This window comes from Scylla paramamosain, chromosome 36 (genome assembly GCF_035594125.1).
Source record: "Scylla paramamosain isolate STU-SP2022 chromosome 36, ASM3559412v1, whole genome shotgun sequence".
Classification (NCBI taxonomy): Eukaryota; Metazoa; Arthropoda; class Malacostraca; order Decapoda; family Portunidae; genus Scylla; species Scylla paramamosain.
Genome location: NC_087186.1, coordinates 13,923,399 through 13,943,796, shown reverse-complemented (window position 1 = coordinate 13,943,796; position 20,398 = coordinate 13,923,399). Strand labels below are relative to the sequence as shown.

At 46.7% G+C, this 20,398-nt stretch overlaps 1 protein-coding gene across 1 annotated transcript; it reads right to left on the bottom strand.

Annotated features, from left to right (window-relative positions):
• Window positions 1–473: 473 nt before the first annotated feature.
• Window positions 474–20,021, bottom strand: LOC135091046 (thrombospondin type-1 domain-containing protein 4-like). Its single transcript, XM_063988377.1, is given in 23 exon segments — window positions 474–2,916; window positions 3,608–3,994; window positions 4,269–4,407; window positions 4,729–4,919; window positions 5,118–5,343; window positions 5,499–5,669; window positions 5,996–6,149; window positions 6,343–6,377; window positions 6,379–6,423; window positions 6,425–6,476; window positions 6,964–7,174; window positions 7,710–7,758; window positions 7,761–7,859; window positions 7,861–7,890; window positions 8,287–8,319; window positions 8,321–8,454; window positions 8,801–9,005; window positions 9,588–9,721; window positions 9,863–9,965; window positions 10,325–10,427; window positions 10,785–10,930; window positions 18,336–18,450; window positions 19,872–20,021. Coding segments are annotated over 23 exon segments (2,916 nt in total). The 5' UTR covers window positions 19,916–20,021; the 3' UTR covers window positions 474–2,806.
• Between the last annotated feature and the right edge of the window lie 377 nt (window positions 20,022–20,398).

Genomic DNA, 20,398 nt, shown 5'->3' with positions numbered 1-20,398 from the left:
AAAAAAGCCGTCAGGCCTACACGTGAAAGTACTGGAAGTATATTTTCCTTGTTCCGACGCTAGCCAGGTACAGGTGCTCACATGAATCCATGCCAGTATGGTATGCCAAGTATGGAATGGTGTCGGTACATTTCAACAAGTTTAGTCAGTTTTGGTTAACAAGATGAGAAGTAATGCAGTGTGGTTATCTTGCGTCAGGCAGCGCAAGTCACTGCCCCGCGCCACATTTGAATCGGGCCAGCTGCTGACCGACATTGACAGGACTCTGTGCACTGGAAAATAGATAAATAAATAATAAAACTATATGATCAGTAAATTAATTTTTTTTCCAGTGTTTTGTCTTCCTACACAGTCTTTGCAACATTCCAAAAATCTGATGTTTCTCACACCTTGATTTTGGTGTTATAGGCCTACGATTTGCATATTCTTTCACATATACATTACATGCTGATAGGGGATATGAACAAGGCAAAGTTCTACAGACATTTAATATACAGCAATATGTACATTACCAGCCTTGAAGTTATTTTCTGCCCTCATAAAGCTAACGAAAAGTGAACAGCCCTCAATGATGAGATACACGGGAGTAAGGAGGCCAGGGTGGTGTGGCCTGGTGATGGAGGGAGGGCAGAGCTAGTCCGGTGGAGGGAGTAGGCTGTGAGAGGCGAGGTGGTGTGCAGCCTGAGTCACGGGAAGGTCAGGGAGTGAGTGTTTCAGGGGAGAGGAAATGCTGTCAGAGTATTACCATGTGTTATTTGACTCTTGAGAACTCATTACAGTTTTGACTTGCAGTACAAAAGTGAAAAAGTGGCTTCCCTGGAGAGAAAGCCATTTTGCCTTGGGTACTGAATGGCACAGTGCTTGCTGCTCCAACCACTGCACTTCACTTGATCACAAAGATCAATATCTTAGTATAAGTAATTCCTTCTCTGGACACTAAAACTGTGTCTTAACTGGACGGAAACTTTAACAATAAAAAATCTCATATTACAAAAAAAACATAAAATTCCTCAAGTACCTAAATTTTTGTGATGTCTTTTAGCAAGGGATTATGAATAATGGTTAAAGGAGCAACATGCATCACCGCCACAGAGCAACTGCCAGTGACACAGTGATAACATACTGACAATCTTGCCTTTACAGGAACACATTGCAATAAGTTTACAAGCAATTTACTCCTTTCTTTACTGCAGGTGAGTGTTGACTGGCTGTGAACTTTAGCCACCTGTGGGTGACTGCAGTTGTGGGAGCACCCAGTGCTGCCTGGATGTGAAGTGGTCCTGTCAGGAGGTTGGCAGCTGGCAGGTGTCAGGCATGCTATGTTGCTTCATGGATGCTCCCACTTGATCTCCACACCCTCGTCATTACAAACTGATGTCTGGTGATTGTGCAGGTTAATTTCAACCACAGCTGATCCACACTTGAACCTCTGGATGATAAGTAAATTGGCTGAAGTATTGAAGTTACAAGTAATGATGTATGTTAGGAACATGAAGATAATTTCTTTGAACCATCCAGTAACACTGAGAGAGGAAGTCAACTGACTATGCTATGCCAGTGATGTACTGATGCAAAACTTTACTATGCTTTTATCTCAACTCTCACAGTCCACTCCCACCATATCTATGATAACTGGCTATGATTCAAAATGTTATTCTTCTCTAAAAGTGAAAATATTTACATATGTTAATACATGTGCTTGTATATCTTGCTTATTTTTTATGTGAAATATGTATATTTACAGTTATTTCTCCTGAGCAGCCCAGAGATGTGAGGGCTGCTGGCTTTGCTCAGAGAACAAGAGCATCCAGGCTGAAATCCTGAGCTGGGCAGAGAGTCTGGGCCTGTCTCCTTCACATTGCAGCCCCTGCTCACCATGTAGAAAAGTGTGGGACGTAAGGCTAGGAGTAACACCTTGCAGCCTGCCAGGAGTGCAAGGCTAGCAGTCCTCTGTTTGTGTGTGTGTGTGTGTGTGTGTGTGTGTGTGTGTGTGTGTGTGTGTGTGTGTGTGTGTGTGTGTGTGTGTGTGTGTGTGTGTGTGTGTGTGTGTGTGTGTTTGTGTTTGTGTGTGTGTGTGTGTGCTGGAGAGGAAAGTCAACAATTTTATCCTCACGTGTGTGTGTGTGTGTGTGTGTGTGTGTGTACACATTTGCTTGCTACAAGACCACAGATGGTCTAGGCCACACCCAGAGAGGTAAACAGATGATACTGAAGGGTAAACAGGCAATGGTTCAAAGAAGAAAACCTTTTGCTTTGGGCTTCCGGACTTGAACACACAGGAGATCCTCTAGGGGTTTATACTTCAAGTACATTTCATACAGTAAAGCACCTGCAAGATTGGCAATGACCTGCTCAGACAGCAACACAACAGCATTCTTTTCTCCCCTCCACTGCACCTCTCATGAGTGCAGGGGCAGATCCATTCAGAATATGAAGCAAAACCAAGTCACTGTCAGTCTCAAACTACTATTGTTGCTGCACAAACTTTTGTTTTCTTCAATATCTTCTCTAGATGTGTCACACTTCAGAAAGCTAGTAAACAAACATATACTGAAAGAGTCTCTATTATGATTTTGTCTACATTCATCAATTAATTTCAAATCTTACTCCATTTTCACAAATTTTCAGGATCTTTAACTTTTTCATTTTACTCAGGTCACCAATTGATTCCAGTCTCCAGTGATATAAGGAGTTCTTCTGAATGTCAACGGCCCACAAGTCAGTGACACTACACTTCAAAGCTTCAATGAGTACACAAGACAGATGGCAGCTGCCCCACTGTGTGTCAGGGCAGGCTTGTAGCCTCTCACTGGTCCTTGGTGCAGGTCTCACAGCACAGCTTGTTGTAATACTTGAGTCGACAGAGGCGTGCCTTGAACACCAGGTGGCAGTTCTTCATCCGGTCCATGCACGACCCTGTGTGGAGGACAACCATCATGTCACTTAATCTGTCTGGCATACTTCTGTAAATGTTAAAGACAATATTGATCATTAACAGTCCATGTTAGAAAATACTGTACAAGGCATCAAGTTTAACAAAACTTGAAGTTAACACAGGCTGCTGGCAGGACAAGGGGACAAAAAGAGCTGAGCCAAGAAAATAAGCAAGACGAGGGTGGTGGTTCAGAGAACCCAGACAGCTGATGGGAGGCAGGTAAGCAGAGCCTCCCTCAGTGGCCACTCATTCTGTGCTTGGATTAAGGTTAAATAAAACAAACATAAATTTGGGACCCTATTGCCATTAAACTCATCATCAAGTTCTACGTTTGCCAATAGTTTCTCCTTTTCTGCGTCACTTTTTACAATCGCTGTCATGCTCAATCAACTGCGGTAGCTCTAGCAGGGCCGGGTCAAGCAGGAAGCGGAAAGCACGAGTGCCACGTCCCAGCCCTGACTGCAACTCACACCAAGTCTGAGTGGCAAGGAGACCAACAGACTTGAAGCAATGTGAATGTATTAATCTGTTCTGAACAAATGGCCAGAGCAACCACAATGCTGTGACTGAGGTGCCTGCCAAGTACTTCCAAGCAGCAAGCAAAGTGCTAGTGTGGCAGCATTGCAGAGGGTGTGCCAGTGAGTGTACAGCTTCAGCAGTGGTCTGGCCAACCTGTGGGCAGGCCAGGGCGCCATGGCCGGCCAGGTCTGTAGGGGGAAAGGGGCGGATGTGCTCTCCTCCTGGAGGTGTCACGCGAGGAAGAGTCCTTCACGCTCTCCACCTCCTTCTCCTCCTCTTCAGCCACATTCTCATCTACTGTTGAAAGAAGGTCCTGCTCAGGGTTCTTCTCTGCCTCCCTGTCAGGCTCCCTGTGAGCCTCCAGTGATGCAAACCCAGTGGTGGCAGCCTCTAGGAACTGGGGTGGTGGTCTCCAGCCTGCTTCGCTCTCCACATTACCTGAAGACCGGTGGTCCGCACTGCTGTCACCCGGTAGGGAGGGTGCCGTCTGCTGGGGTGGCTCACTCCTGCTGGTGTTGCTGACACTCTCGTCTGCTTGCTCTGCAGTCAAGAAAATGGAAGAAAACTTGATTGCACTTGTGTGTGTGTGTGTGTGTGTGTGTGTGTGTGTGTGTGTGTGAAGAAAATCTGATACAATGATTCTTTTCAAAATGGAACTGTAATGACTACTGTATATGAACCATGTTTTCTGGAAAAAAAAAAAATTAAATTAAAAGAAAGACAATTGAAATTCCTGCAACTCCATGTTGGATGAAAAGATTCCAGTGCATATGAAGAAAGTGTGAGGCCAGGAGCATGCAAGGCGGAGACTCACCCTCATGGCAGGACTGAGTGTTGCAGGGCTGGCGGGTGTCCGGCTTGCTGGCGGAGGTGCACCCAAGGGCCGGCTCCAGCTGGGCGTTCAGACACTTCACCTCTCGCCGCTGCACACCGCTCCCACACGACACTGAGCACTGAGACACACACACACACACATATACACACACATTACACTTAACATTATCCTCCACATTAATATAGAATGTACACTATGTAAGTTCTCATTTGATATTACAATATCTATTGAAGTAATGTTATGGTATATTGTGAACATGATTGTCTGATGATGGAATTACTGCAAATTTATATGGTAATGCATCTTGACTGCCTCTGCTCCATCCCAAAAGTCTATACGTAGTAATCTGTTGCGAAGTGTGCAACATTAAAAATGAAATGCTTAATACTTCAATCAACTTGAGAGAGAGAGAGAGAGAGAGAGAGAGAGAATGCCTTACCTGAGACCATTCAGAAGTGTACCACTGTTGGCTGCAGGTAACATTACAGGGCTCACTAGAGTCAGGCCGCAGGTGACCTTTGCACCTCGTCTGGTCATTGGTGACCCGCCAGCGTCCCTGGAACACCACACACACCACGGCACGGAGGCGGTGGCCATCCCCACACTCCGCATTGCATTCTCCCCATGGGCCTGTGGGGAGGAGACTTAGTGCTGGGCAGTGGTGGTCACTGTGGCTTGAGGGAAGGATGTCACGTGTGCTGAGTGTCCTGTCTGTTGTTTTGTCTCTGGGTGCTCTCTCTCAGGATGCAGCCCTCTACATATATTTCTCAGTGTTTCCAGCCATGAGCTGTTACAAGAGTGCACACAAGGCAGCAGCTATCAACACACCTGTGAACCACTTGCCGCCACAGCCGCGGTCTGAGGTGCAAGTCCTGGTGGTGGCTGGGTGCTGCTCGGGGTCACACGTGTTCTCCTTCACCTGGTTGTCAAAGGCATCACCCGAACAGTGGACGCGGCGGCGCTGCACACCCTCCCCACATTCCTCAGAGCAATGGTCCTCCCACGCCGAGAAGAACCATGTGTCCGTGGCACACGAACCCATGTCACAAAGCTCCTGTGGCAGCCAACTCCTTACTGAGTCATTTGTCTCAGGTCGCTGCTTGCATACAACTGTACACAGCTCTACACCAATGTCCTTCAGGCATACATATCACTCAGTCTATATCATTGTTCTACCCTTGAAAACTAAATACACACACACACACATACCTGGTTACTAGGCCTGCTCCTGACTTCACACTGGTTGTCAGGCACTTGACCCTCTGGAGTCTTGCAGGTCACTTCCCGGTGCCTGGTGCCGAGGCCACACTGGGATGAACACGTGCCCCAGGGCCCTGCATCCCAGGCTGGTGCTGCATTGCAGGCTGGCATCTCACACACCTTAGCAGAACAAATGTTAATGCCAACACAAATACTTCACACAATCATGCAGAATAGGTCTTCACCACAATATTTTCACATGACAAGCCAGCTGTATGAAGCGGAAGGATGCAAGGACAGGAATAAACAAAGACTTCTATCCAGTTATCACCTTGATGTTCTTATGAGTAAATCTCAGACAGACAGATAGACAGACAGACAGCCTCACATTCTCTGTGAAGCTAATTCTTTTACAGTTTTACAATCAAGCCAAGGTAGAAGTAATGACTTTTCTTGCCAAAATCTTGCCCTGTGCTATCCCCTGTGCTCTCCGTCCCATGCCTCACCTGTGCCTTGGCCAAAGGGGAGGGAGTGAGGCATGCCCCCTCAGGCTCCATCACTTGCTGGTCAGAAGAAATCCTCACCAGACAAGTGAAGGATCTGGTCTGGACACCCAACCCACAGGTCACACTGCATGGCCCCCACTCACCCGGCATCCATCTGTGGGATGTATACTGGCTAGAGATCTTAGGTATAATGACAGATTCAAATAATTCAATTAAGTCTTGATCATTTTGGATTGAGAGGAAGATGTGATGTGAAGTGGTTGTGTGTGTGTGTGTGTGTGTGTGTGTGTGTGTGTGTGTGTGTGTGTGTGTGTGTGTGTGTGTGTGTGTGTGTGTGTGTGACCTACGTGGGTGGACATGGCCTCAGGTTGCAGCGTACGGTTCTCCTCAGCAGGGCGAGGAAGGTCATTGCAGAAATTAGCTGGTACCCTCATTTCCTCTTTTCCTCTTGATGCACACCACACGGGTTGTCTGGGAGCCTGTGAGAGAGAGAGAGAGAGAGAGAGAGAGAGAGAGAGAGAGAGAGAGAGAGAGAGAGAGAGAGAGAGAGAGAGAGAGAGAAGGAGAGAGAGAGAGAGAGAGAGAGGGAGAGAGAGAGAGAGAGAGAGAGAGAGAGAGAGAGAGAGAGAGAGACGAGAGAGAGGAGAGAGAGGAGAGGAGAGAGAGAGAGAGAGAGAGAGAGGAGAGAGAGAGAGAGAGAGAGAGAGAAGAGAGAGAGAGAGAGAAGGAGAAGAGGAAGAGAGAGAGAGAGAGAGAGAGAGAGATGCGGACAAGGTAGTCGAAATGTTGATAAGCAGATGATGGGTAAGAGAGAAAGGGTAGAAGACAGGTAGGACGGAATGTAAAAAAACAAGGAAAAGACTATTGAATTAGTAAAAAACTATTCTTCAATTTTGGATTAAAAGACTTTTGCTGTATTTGTAAGACCACTTCATCTACACCCAGTGAAAATAACAACCACTCACCTCCCCCCACAAGGCTCAGAGCAGCTGTTGAAGCCGGCCACTTTCCACTCGTACCTTTTCCTTCTTGACTTTCCCTTATTCTTTCCTTTCTTGTTCCTTTTTTTTCCCCTCTCGCTTCTTTCTTCTTTTTTCCTCTCTTCCTCCTGCTGCTCCTTCCACCAGGAGGAGGACTGGATGGAGTTTCCACCCGGAGAATGTGCATCATTTACTGGACCTAGTGGTGGAGAAAGCCAGCAGCCTGTTGATCTGTGACTGTTGTCTCCCGAGCCACTAAAGCTAATATGTACAGGACAGGGGACAATAAAGCAAGGTTCTATCACTGCCTATGACTAAAATACTAAGGGCTAAGAGTGATGTACAGGAGAGAGGGGACAGAGTAAAGCAAGATTCCCTAACAACCTGTCACTGGAGGACTGAAGACTGGGTTAGAGTGATGCAAAATTAATACATTACAAGGAAAAGGAAATAATGGACTGCTGTAATGTAACACTGAGGTACTATTGGGAAAGTGGTGTAAGAAATGCTAATGAAAAAAAATCAGAAAACTGGTGAATTATTTTGACAGCAGAGAAAGTGTCAAGCATCAGGTGAAAAGAACTTTGACACACACACACACACACACACACACACACACACACACACACACACACACACACACACACACACACACACAAACACACACACACACACACACACAGTTTTACATTTCAATCACTTGGGCTTATATCAGACAAGTTTTTCAATTGTACCTGAGGGTGGTGTCCGGCTGGCAGGTCCTCCAGGCACAAGAGGGTTGGAGAGGGGTTGTCGGACACTCTGGGACGCTGCGGAGAGCCAGGCACCACTGCCAGCAGCCGCTGTGAGGATATGGGGCCCATTGGTAGTCGGTACTCATACTTGAATGCCCTGATTCACCGACTGGTAGAACAGCTGTGCAGGGAAAACCAGAACATGTTATGCACACACAAACACATACACACAAGGCTCTGTTTCCCTCTGTAAGCAAATTAAGTAACCTTTCAAAGCCTAGCAGGTATAAGGAGGCCTCTAGAACAACGTTATCTCCTATCTATGAGCTGTTGAATGTCTACAAATTTTTGTTATACTGATCTATCTGTCTCTATACCAGGCCAACAATCCCACAGGGGCTGGCCCAGACAAGGCACCACACACTCAATCACCATGTTCACAGTCCCACTGTACAGTGACCCACTGTACTACCCTCCAACAATGATATTAAGAAAGAAAGGGTCTATTCAGAATACATTAAGTTAAAAGTTGTACAATGAAGAGTCAGTGAAGGGAAAACATCAGACATCATCTTACTATGACATCAACAGGCTGATGCAGTGGTCCCTTTGGCGGTCACCATGTCCCCGGTGAAGAAGTCGGACCGCTGGTAGGTGAAGGCAGTGCCAGCTGAGTAGTAGTGGCCTGAGACATTGGCCATCCAGTTGCCGTTGAGGAAGAACTCCCCACCCTGGTGACGCAAGGCTGTGGGGAGGCAGCCAGTCAATTTGAGGGTAGTTTTGAGGTCAAGGACTTTACACATCATGTAAGGTTGTAAGAAAAGTTAATCTGGGTTACTCAAGATAATAATTTTTCCTCTACTCTTTGGGGATTACCATCTTCAATGGGCCTTTTTTTCCCTCTATCTTTCAGTAGCTCTTGGCTAAAACACCTTTAAGATAAAAAAAATAAAATAAAATAAAACTACAAATCAAATATTTCCAGTAACAGAAACATGTATTTCACCAGACTTCCTGAAGGTCTGTTTGTGTATCTTCCCTCGGACACTCCTCGAAGGTGACACAAAAGCACATCCTGAAGACTGACTCACCGAGGTAGTTTGTTGAGGGTTTCACCTGCTGGATGGTGATATTGGCAGCGCCACGGGGCAATGTTGCTATCATGTTGTATCCGTACGGCATCTTGGGGTTGGAGAAGATGCCGGCGATGACTCTGCAGGTGCTGTTGTCCCCACCACACACACCACATGAGTCAAGCTGCATCCCGGACCCCAGCACCCCATCACAACCCACGGCCTGGTGGTGGTGGTGGTGGAACAGTTAAGGACATGAGAGTATAAGAAAATAAGGGAAGTTGCAACATGCTATTAGGCCTACACGTAGCAGCTGTTGAGAGAGAGAGAGAGAGAGAGAGAGAGAGAGAGAGAGAGAGAGAGAGAGAGAGAGAGAGAGAGAGAGAGAGAGAGAGAGAGAGAGAGAGAGAGAGAGAGAGAGAGAGAGAGAGAGAGAGAGAGAGAGAGAGAGAGAGAGAGAGAGAGAGAGAGAGAGAGAGAGAGAGAGAGATGTTGAGCTGATAGCTGTATAAGATTTCTAGCTTGTTGTTGTAATATAAGAACATAAGAAAATAAGGGAAGCTGCTAGAAGCCATCAGGCCCACATGTGGCAGTCCCTGTATGAAACCTCCCTACCTATTTCAACGTATCATTCTCATCCATACATTTGCCACAGATTTGATAACATCCAAATATAATTAACCTATACATAAGTTTGCATATACAAGAACTCTTTTTCTATTATTGGTGACAAGAAGCAACACAGGAGTTAGTGTCTGACAGGGCTGTGTTGTGGCAGTCCTTGGACACAGCACACAGCATTTACCATGCAGCGGCCGGCTACACAGATGCTATTAGCATCAGGTGCCCCACACTTGGTGCCATCAATGACTGTCCGGTTGAGGGTGGCATAGAAGCTGAGGCCCACAGCACGGCAGTTGAGGGCACAGGATTCAGGAGCTGTGAGGGAGAGGAAATTATATGTAACCAAGCATAGAGGAAAGAAAATGCATTCATTTCACCTCAGCTACTTTCTCTGGTAAATCAACTGAGGAAACAGGATTCAGTAGCTGTCAGGGAGAGTGACAGGTGTAAACATACTGTCATAATATGGTTCCCAGGTGTAGAACCTCCTGTTGAATGGCGTCTTGTTGAACGAGGCGCACTGCTCGCGCCGGAAGTCCACGTAGCCAAGCCCACAAGACTGCAGCAAAAGTTAAAAAATGAACTTTCAATTAAATCATCAGCTCATGAACACAAGCAATAGACAAACCAAGTGCTGGCAGCCCTCAATGTAATAACCTCCACTTGATGTGACCTTAGATGACATCACCCCTTCACTGCTATTTGGCAAGTCTCTCCTAACCACTCTGATACATTTTTCTTGTTCTACAGTCACCTCTAAACATTACACTGACTGAAAAATGTAAAATCTATTCTTCTAACCCCCTTCTTTCCTACAGACGTTCATAAAAAATTCATGCATTACGTTGTGTCATGAACTAGATATCATAGGGAAAGGGTTAACAAGTCCCAGTGCTCTAAGGTGTTTGCCCTCCTCACCTGAGTGTTGCACAGCTGGAACCTCCGGTACAGCCCCACACACTTGCTGCCACTCCTGCTGTAACTCATTGAACTCCTCCGTCTCGTTCTCATCCTGCTCCGCCTGCAAGAAACTGGAGAAGTGTGAGCCCTCCCACCCACACACACACACACACACACACACACACACACACACACACACACACACAAGACCTCCTCTTCTCTACCTTTCTTCCATTTATGATTACTTGAGTTAAAAGCACAATCAGAAGGAGGAGGTATGATGACAGTATTCATATTTATATTATGTAAAAAAAAATAAATAAGAGAAGACATGTAGAAGTGTATGAACAGTAAATTGATATCGAAAAAAAATAAAAATAAATAAATAATAAAATAAAATAAATAAATAAAAGGAAGGAAACAATATAATTATTTAAACAGGACAGCATGGGAGGACATGGGAGGGCGTGACACTGACCGGTTACTCATTAGACACTCCCGAGACTGAATGGAGACGCCGCCCCCGCACGATCTAGAGCATGGTGTCCAGGCTGACCACTCCCCCCAGGTGCCCCCGCGGCCTTGCTCGCGGTGCTGCAGCCGCTCCATCACCATCCTATGCACCTGGAATCAACAATGAAATAAGAGGTCATTCGAAAGCCCAAACCTGGTAAATTACGACCTGTAGCTCCATCAACATTCCTGCAACATAAGGCACTGCGGTCACCTTACAAAATGTGGGACGAACAGTGAAGCAGTAATAAAATGCCATCTAGAAGCCCACACGTGGTAAATTACGACGATTTGCAGCTTCCTCATTGTTATTTCAACACAACACACCCCGGTAACCTCACACAACGTAGAAACAACATTAAAACCATGATAAAATTGTTACGTTGGAGGCAGTGATGATAAAATTGTTACGTTGGAGGCAGTGACAGGAAGGAATGTCACACATTTGCGTCCTCTACCTTCCCCATCTCAGCAAGGCGTCACCTCACACACCCTCGCTTCCCCACTTCCTCCTCCCCACATAGATTATCCATTTAACTAGCAACTACCACATAATTACTTACAAACCATAAGTCCAGTCGTCTGCTCCTATGTTATCTGGAAGCCCAAACAAAGTAAATTAAGACGATTTATCACTTGCAGCTCACTCACTGTTATCCTGCGGGACTGCAACACAACACACGAGGAAGAGGAAGAGAAGAACGGTCAAAATGTTTATCTCTCCTTTCATTATACTGGAGGCTGCAACTCTCTCTCTCTCTCTCTCTCTCTCTCTCTCTCTCTCTCTCTCTCTCTCTCTCTCTCTGAAACGAGGAAGAGGAAGAGGACGAAAGAGAGCGCAGGGGCAGCTAAGAGGTCTAAATGAGCGCTTTCTTATCGGTGTGAGCATCGACGCACTGGTTGCGGTGGGCAGAGTGAGGCCGTAATGTGTCTACTTACAGACCAGAAATTATGGTGATTCCTGAGATAAGCGTAAATATATGTTAGCTGCTTGAGGAAATATGATCGTGTACGTGATACGACAGGGCGTTTGTTTGTTTTTCTGATAGGGTTCATCTCTCTCTCTCTCTCTCTTTCTCTCTCTCTCTCTCTGAACGTAAACCCACACACCCACACCCACACACCCACACGCACACACACATCCTTGTTTGTTATTCATATAGAGAACAGCTATCACGACCAACTTAGTCTCCACCCGGAGGTCAAGTGGCGGTGACCCAGGCTCGTGTCAGCAGAGAGGCAGCCAAGTTGGTCACGGCCAGATGGCAGGTAGCGATGTGCAGCCTTGCCATGGTGCGCATTTCACTCCTTGCAACATCAGGGCGCTTGTAACCCACACGATCAAACATATACATTGGCCTATATATGTAGACGGACGCCCTACTGTTTCTTTGCCTCGCCAACACAAGGGAACGAAGGCTGGGATAAAGGAAATAAGGAATTATAGTTCATTTCACACTCCTTACAACATCAGGAGGCTTGTAACCCACACAAACAAACATATACATGAACCTACGAACTACCTCCTGTTTGTCTGAAAAAGTTAGAACAAATAAAACTCAAACGCCAAATGAATTATAGGGAATTAGCGCTCATTTCACTCTTCTTGCAACATCAGGACGCTTTCAACTCACAAGACGCAACTTACAAACACGCCCATTGTTTCTCTGCCTCGCCAACACACGGGAAGGAAAGTTAGGATAAAGAAAACTCAAACGCCACATGAATTACAGGGAACAAAGAGAGAGAGAGAGAGAGAGAGAGAGAGAGAGAGAGAGAGAGAGAGAGAGAGAGAGAGAGAGAGAGAGAGAGAGAGAGGCGTCAAGAACTGGTCAAGGTGAATAAAGTTGTGCGGGATTACGTCACCTTTTGCTGCCTCATGCACGGCCAAGCAGGATCCCCGTCAGGTGCGTCCATAACTGACCCTTGTGGAGAGAGAGAGAGAGAGAGAGAGAGAGAGAGAGAGAGAGAGAGAGAGAGAGAGAGAGAGAGAGAGAGAGAGAGAGAGAGAGAGAGAGTAATGTCTCCCCTGTTAGCTGCATTAGTGTGCATACAAGTCTTTGCGGTGATAATGCTCACTAAACACTTTACTGCATGAACAATAAACTCATATAACATAATAACAATAGCTAGAGGGGTGGGCGGCAATGGACAGACGCGCGCACAGCCTCCCTACCAGCGCTCCCACACTCCCAAGCTTCAGCGCGTCATTCGAAACTCGCAGGTGTTTCCACTCGGCGCCTCGCTGGAGCTTGCGGGAGGAACGACAGGGAGGGGAGCATGGCAGGCCTGGTGCGGATGGCAAATGAGCGTATGTCGATAATCTGAATACGATGCCATTAATATATTCACCTCAGAAACGAATAAATAAAGAATATATTGTGATTAAATATGTTTTTAATGCAACCTTGACTTAACTCTGCCTCGCTCTTGCCTCGGCTACACTTTCTTCCCGATGAAATAATAGCATTGATTAATTCTTCATCTCTGCTCTTAAGACGCAGCTCATGTCGCCTCATTCATCACTTGCCTGCTTGTAGAATGACACGACAATCCTAAAATCTCCCCGAATCACGTGCTCATAACCCCAGCGCGTGCCTAAGAGAGGTGAGAGCTCCAACGCGCTGATGCCTCGGCTCTGCAACTCTCTGCCTGCTTCTGTATTCTACTTTCCTGTGACTTGAACTCTTTCAGGAGGGAGGTTTCAAGACACTAATCCTCTAATTTTGAATAATGTATTTGACTTTTTCTTTAGGAACTGGCACCTCAGTGGACTTTTTTGATTTGTTTTTGTTCTTTCTTTTTGTTGTCCTTGGCCAGTGCCCCTCTTACATAAAAAAAAAAAAAAAATGAACCACATACGCCGTGAGCAGGGATGTACGCCGTGCTGACTGAACCTTCCATTACAATACAGCCACACGATACCTCTTCCCATCCTGTGCTCTCGTGATGACGCCCACACGCCCATCCGCCACGTCAGTCTTGGATTGCTGATACACGGCCACGTGTTACCCGAGGCGTTCCACTTTTTATTCTTTCTCTCGGACCAATGAGCGCCGCCAGCCTCTTCAAAAAACCGTCCATCACATTTTCTCGTTCCTTTTCATTTTAGCGATCAATAACACGAAAGAGAATTGAAAAGATTGAGGAGATTAGGAGGGAGAGGGATTGGGAAGGATAAAAAATATACGAGGAGAAAAAGGAGGAGCAATATGAAGATGGAAAGGATGTTTCAACGAAGTTTGTGTTTGATCGATGAGAGTGTGGTGATGGAGGGGTGAGGGGAGATGACCCTACCCTCCTTACCTCCCCTCTCTTGTCTCCTCCTCTCTGTCTCCATCTTCATCACCATCTCCTCCCCTCATCACCATTTGTCTCCTTCCTCTATCACCATTTGAATGAAAAAAATCGAAAGCTATCATATCATTATAATCACATAAAGTGCATTTCTTCTAAATTGGAACATTTCTGCCGTGAGTGAAAGTTGCTCTCTCTCTCTCTCTCTCTCTCTCTCTCTCTCTCTCTCTCTCTCTCTCTCTCTCTCTCTCTCTCTCTCTCTCCTGTCACTCGCTGCTTTCAAAAGTTTCGCCAAAGTTCTCGGTAAGGAAGCCGCTTATTATTATTCTCACTGTTATGGGAATGAAGTCACGCCGCATTTGGGACACCAGCTGGACTGAGAGGCGGATGGAGGCTGACTGGGCCGCTCTGTGCTCAGGAAAGTAGCGAGGAGAAGGAGGGGGAGGAGGAGGAGGAGGAGGAGGAGGAGGAGGAGGAGGAGGAGGAGGAGGTAGTGGAGGTGGAGAAATGATAGGAGGACGTTTTAAATACAACTTAGAACCTAACGAACAAAGGAAAAGAAACGAGGAAAATTAGAGGAAAGGAAAAGTGGCACAACGATATATTAAGAAAATGTGTTACGAAATAATGAGACAAAAAAGATTCCGGTGAAAGAGAGAGAGAAAAAAAATGAAATGAAGAGGAACATAGCTTAGCGGAGAGAGAGAGAGAGAGAGAGAGAGAGAGAGAGAGAGAGAGAGAGAGAGAGAGAGAGAGAGAGAGAGAGAGAGAGAGAGAGAGAGAATCGTATATCGCATTTTGTTTGTGTAAATTAGATGACATCAGTTTTATCTTAAGTTAAGAGATGGCGAGTTAAGAGATGGCTAACTCTGTGTGTGTGTGTGTGTGTGTGTGTGTGTGTGTGTGTGTTCGGCTGTTATGTAAATACGAACGAGTGCTTACATCCCCACACGCAGAAACCCAAACCCGGTATTACTCCGCGGAAAAGTAGCGACCGAGGTGATCCCATCTTCCGGCGCCTCCAGCAACAAATTGAAACCAGAGGTGACACACGGCCGTATTCTGAAACACTTCCGCGCCGCATCTCGACTACCTACTTTCAAAAGGGTCTAGATGAAGCTACAAGGTTTTTAAAGATGTTTTTTTTTATGGTTCTAGAGACAGATTAGGAGGATTTCTATATTATTTACAGGAGAAATCGTGTTTTAAAGGGTTCAAGATGAAGTATACATATTTTTATAGATGTTTTTATGGTTCTAGTGACAGACTGACAAGATTTCTATAATATTAAAGGGAGAAACATGCTTAAGAACCCGGCTAACCATCTCTATGGCCTTTGAAAACAGTCGTGGTGATCGATAGAGTAAAGCCTTTCAGAACACAACCTATACAGTTACGTCCTCTCTCGGTCACACACAGCATCACCGCAACATCTCACTTCTCATTTGTTGATCTTGCCTCAGCGTCTATTTTTTTTTCTTCTTCTGGCAAGGAAGCAAAAAACGCTCCCTCAGATGTGGTATTTTGGGCTCAAGCTTCCCGCGACGGCGATAAATTAACCTGTTTGCTGACACAGGTGAGGTGGAATGTTTCCCTTGCACACCTGGCGATCACCCTCCCTTCCATTTCTCCATTAATCCCTTGAATCACACCTCTTACCCCTCCTTCCCCCTCTCTCTCTCTCTCTCTGGCCCGAATCGCTTTGCTCCCTCACCATGACTACTTTCCAAGGCCACAGAGAAGGTTAGCCGGGTTCTCAAGACTGTTCCTCCTGTTAATACTGTAGAAATCTTACTAACCTCTCCCTAGAACCGTAAAAACACCATTAAAAATACGTATAATTTCAACTGGAGCCTTTTGAATGCAGTGGATGTGCGGCGCTGAAGTGTTTCATACGGCCCTCTCACACTCTCTCGTTGAGCCGCCGCTGGAGTTTCCAATTATGATAATCGAGACATTAACAAGCCATTACGGAGGCTCTCCCTGCTGGCCATTACCACCCCCGCACACCACGCTGCTGGGAACACAGTGCGACTCTGCCTCCGGCCATGCAGTTGCTGGAGACGCGGATCTTCTTAAGAGAGAGAGAGAGAGAGAGAGAGAGAGAGAGAGAGAGAGAGAGAGAGAGAGAGAGAGAGAGAGAGAGAATATGAACTACCCAGTACATCTAATCGCTACAAAGTAACAGCAGTATTTCGTGTGTCACTTCCCTCAGTTTGTCCCGGCCCCCCTTCACCTCCACCACCTCCACCACCTGCTCCTCGCGTCCTCTGATCCGCTGTCGCATGGATCAGGCTTCTGGGGCCACAACCCGCCTCGCGCCGCCTTGATCAGCTCTAATCAGCTATAATATGCGAGGTGGAAGCGCGTCTAATCCTCGGGGAAGGTTCTCTCCCCCATCTTTCGCGGTAATCGCTTCCACTAAAGGCGAGAGATTGGTGGTAATCATATTAATAGTTTAAAACCCTCTAAGGCCACGTGAGAGGCTTAGGTCCCGCAGAGGCGCACACACGATGCTCAGGGGTGAGATTTCAATGATTCTTCGGCCGTTCTGAGGCAAGGCGCTGGGACCATTAGTGTGAAAGTAAGGATCGGAGAGAGGGACCGTATTCTGAAACACTTTGTTCTCTCTCTCTCTCTCTCTCTCTCTCTCTCTCTCTCTCTCTCTCTCTCACCACGACTATTTTCAAAGGCCACAGAGATGATTAGTCGGAGCTCAAGACCATTTCTCCTGCTAATAACATAGAAATTTTGTTTGGACAGTAAAAAACACATTTAAAAAACCCGCGTAGCTTTAACTAGTGCCTTTCGAATAACGGTCACGCATATCAAGCTGAGATATGGCAGGATTTCAAAAACTACCGAAAAGAAAAAAAATACAATTCAAGAGACAAGACGAGTTAAGGATCACCTCCCAGACCGCGCCCTCTCTAATTAACTGTATCCCATAGAAGCAGGAGTGGCTGTGGTGGCTTGAGGGGGCGTGAGTGGGTGAGAAGCGAGTATAGGTTCCCCGGTATGCCAGTCACCCCGGCACACTGGCCTGGGGGAAGCTCCGGGATGGCTTTCAGGAGATTTTGCCAGAATCATAAGAGCAGCTTCCTCTGCCCCGCCGACCATGAAAGAATGAAAAAATTATCTACTTGTTTACTTTTTCCGTCAGAGACATTTTGAGTACAAGAGACGAGAGTTTGGCTTTAGAGAGGCGGAGAGAGACGAGGGGCAGGGAGAGACGGGGAGGGCACGGGAGGGAAGGATAACCAGGAAAGAGCCGCACAGAAAATAGCAGGAAGAGAACGCAGCGTTGTTTATATTCTCTTTCTTTCTCTATTTTTGTGAGTACAGAGAGAGAGAGAGAGAGAGAGAGAGAGAGAGAGAGAGAGAGAGAGAGAGAGAGAGAGAGAGAGAGAGAGAGAGAGAGAGAGTGTGTGTGACTAATGTTCCTCCTTCCACATACATACATACACACACACACACACACACACACACACACACACACACACACACACACACACACACACACACAAACAGTTTATTGACAAACTGACGAATCACATACTGCAAAATACACGAATAACAAAATTATACAAGTGAATCATAGATAAATTAACACAAAATTAAACGACGTGTGTCAATTGCCTAAATAAAACAACAATATCATGTCTTTCAGGGTAGAGGTTATTACTACACACACACACACACACACACACATACACCCGAAGTAACAGTACAGTAATACATATTTAAAGTGGGATCTGTGAAGGCTATCATGCTTCGCTCTAGCTGAGAGTCAAGGTCACGCCGCCGCCCCCGACGCCGCCGCCACCACCACCACAACCATCCAAGGGTCCCTATAAGACGTCCCCCAACCTGGCACGAGGGGAGGCACAACTCTGACCCGCATCGACAAGGGCGCGATCTGAGGGGCGCCGTAACAGCGTTCTTCATCTGTTGTGGGTCACTTACACAACACTCGCTTGCCGCCGCCGTGTGCTGGTATAGTAGTAGTAGTAGTAGTAGTAGTAGTAGTAGTAAAAAGAAATACAAACAGCAACAGCCTCCTTGAGAGACTGCTTCATTTTGCTACTATACAAGACTTATTAGCATTAAAGAGAGGACAGCAGAGGAGAGAGGAGGAGGAGGAGGAGGAGGAGGAGGAGAAGAGTACTTTAGATCTAAGGTAGGTAAATACGTAGTGATGAGTATCTGATCATCTCACCTCCTCTGGGTAGGTGTGCTGCTGCGCTGCCGTGGTGCCGAGGAGAGAGAGGGGGGACAGCAGGAGCGGCAGCAGGATGACCGCCGGCAGCTGATAAGGGCACGGCAGTCCGCTCCTGGGAACAATAAAGGCATTGGTAACACACATGAGAGAAGCACACCTACGTTTAAATATCTCTTTATCTCAACACTGCTGTCTGAATTGTTATCGAGTGCTCGTATTGGAACATGTTAATTTTACTCTAGTCTCAGCAATAAGTTAATTAAGTTATCGCTCCCACGTCTCTGAATTCCCAGCATCCCATTATCCCGGTCTCTGCTCTAGCTAGAATCATCACTCCCACGTCTTTCAATTCTATCTAAGTCTATTTATGTAATTCCTAGCATCCCAGAATGCCTACAGCGTTGGCAGACCCGTGGCTTCATCACTACGCTGCCAAAGAAAACAGTTTGATAAGAACATCGGAACGAAGAGGAAACAAAAAAAGGCCAATACATAAATTTTGGTTAATAAAGGGAAAGAAAAGGAAAGAGAAAGAAGACCCAGACAGTGAGCAGGGCCACGTGAGGGAGCATGTACCGTTTCAGTGGCAACACTCCCGACCAACAGTTCAACTCAACCAACACGTGCAAGAATTATGTGCAGTAGTTCGCTCAGCTTTATTTTTTCACCATTGCATAATAATTGCAGCACGGCGAGCCTCAGCCTGGCGTGCGTGGCGGGTGGCGGCCCTGCCCGGGGGAATACACGCGATGCTGTGGGACCAAGGCATAGTTTCCCTTGCCTCAGGTAGCGCGGTGCTTAGTCACAGCGTGGCAGCGTGCAATGTAATATTTTGTGGCTATCAGGAAAGTGCAAAGAAACCATAAATTTAAGAGACAGCCTAAAATATCGGCTGAAAGAAAACAATCGAATCTTTCTTTCAGGGCGAGGCGAGGCGGGGAGGGAAGTGGCCGCATCAACTCAGATACAGATTGTGAGGCGATACGCAGAGTGGAAGGAAGAAAAGCATCGCAAAAAGCAGCGAGAGGAGCGATGCGCAGTGCGGGTGAGGCAGAGGAGGCTTGGTCAAGTGATTTAGCAGACTTGACGTCACCAGGAGTACCTAGTGAGGGAGGGAGAGAGGGGAGGAAGAGACGGTGACACATGGAGCGTGAGGAATGAGGGAATGGGAACGTGGAGCAGGGAGGGGCCCGGCTGATGACTGAAAGCATGACATTCCTCATCTCCATTCCAACTGATGAACAAATTTGAGATTATGATTACAAGAGAACTTAGTGTTGTTTGTTTACTGAAGGGAATGGCGACGGGAAGCAGGGAGAGGCCGGGGGGAATCACTGAAAGCATGGCGTTGATTCTCATCTCCATTCAAAATGATGGTCGAACTTTGAAATACATTTATAGATTCAATGTTCCTTGTTCAGTTGAGGGAAAAGGAAGCGGGGAGTAACTGAAGGCATGGCGGTAATTCTCCTCTTTCAAACCGATGAACGAACTTGGAAATACAGTTATAAAGAGACTAAGTTACTTGTTTACCCGTGTGGTGTCCTGCCTGGCGAGGAGACACAAGCAGCGCACATCACTTCTCCGCGTGTCAGCAACAACACTCGACTGCAGCTGCTTCGCCCTTCCCGCTATCAACTGGCGAGGCTTCGTATCCTTGCGAAACGTTAACGAAGCCTTCTCTCTCCCTCACTCCCTCTCTCTCTCTCTCTCTCTCTCTCTCTCAAGTTTGTTCTGCCTGTCTTCCTGATGCACCACACCACCACACTTCCCTCCTTGTCCTTCTCTATTGCCGTGTCTGCCTCGACTGTACATCTCCCCTACGCCACACAGGAATTGCGTCAGTATCTCTCTCTCTCTCTCTCTCTCTCTCTCTCTCTCTCTCTCGGCCCTGAAATCCCGTCGACACCTTTGCTCTACACATAATCGCACGTCTGGTTTGTTTACACTCATTCGACGCTCGCGAGAACACCTTGTCGGGAACACGAGCAAATATTTCCCCTCGCGTCTCTAAGTTTAACGCCAGCACTGTTTGTTTTCCTCTTTTTTCCTCCTCCCTG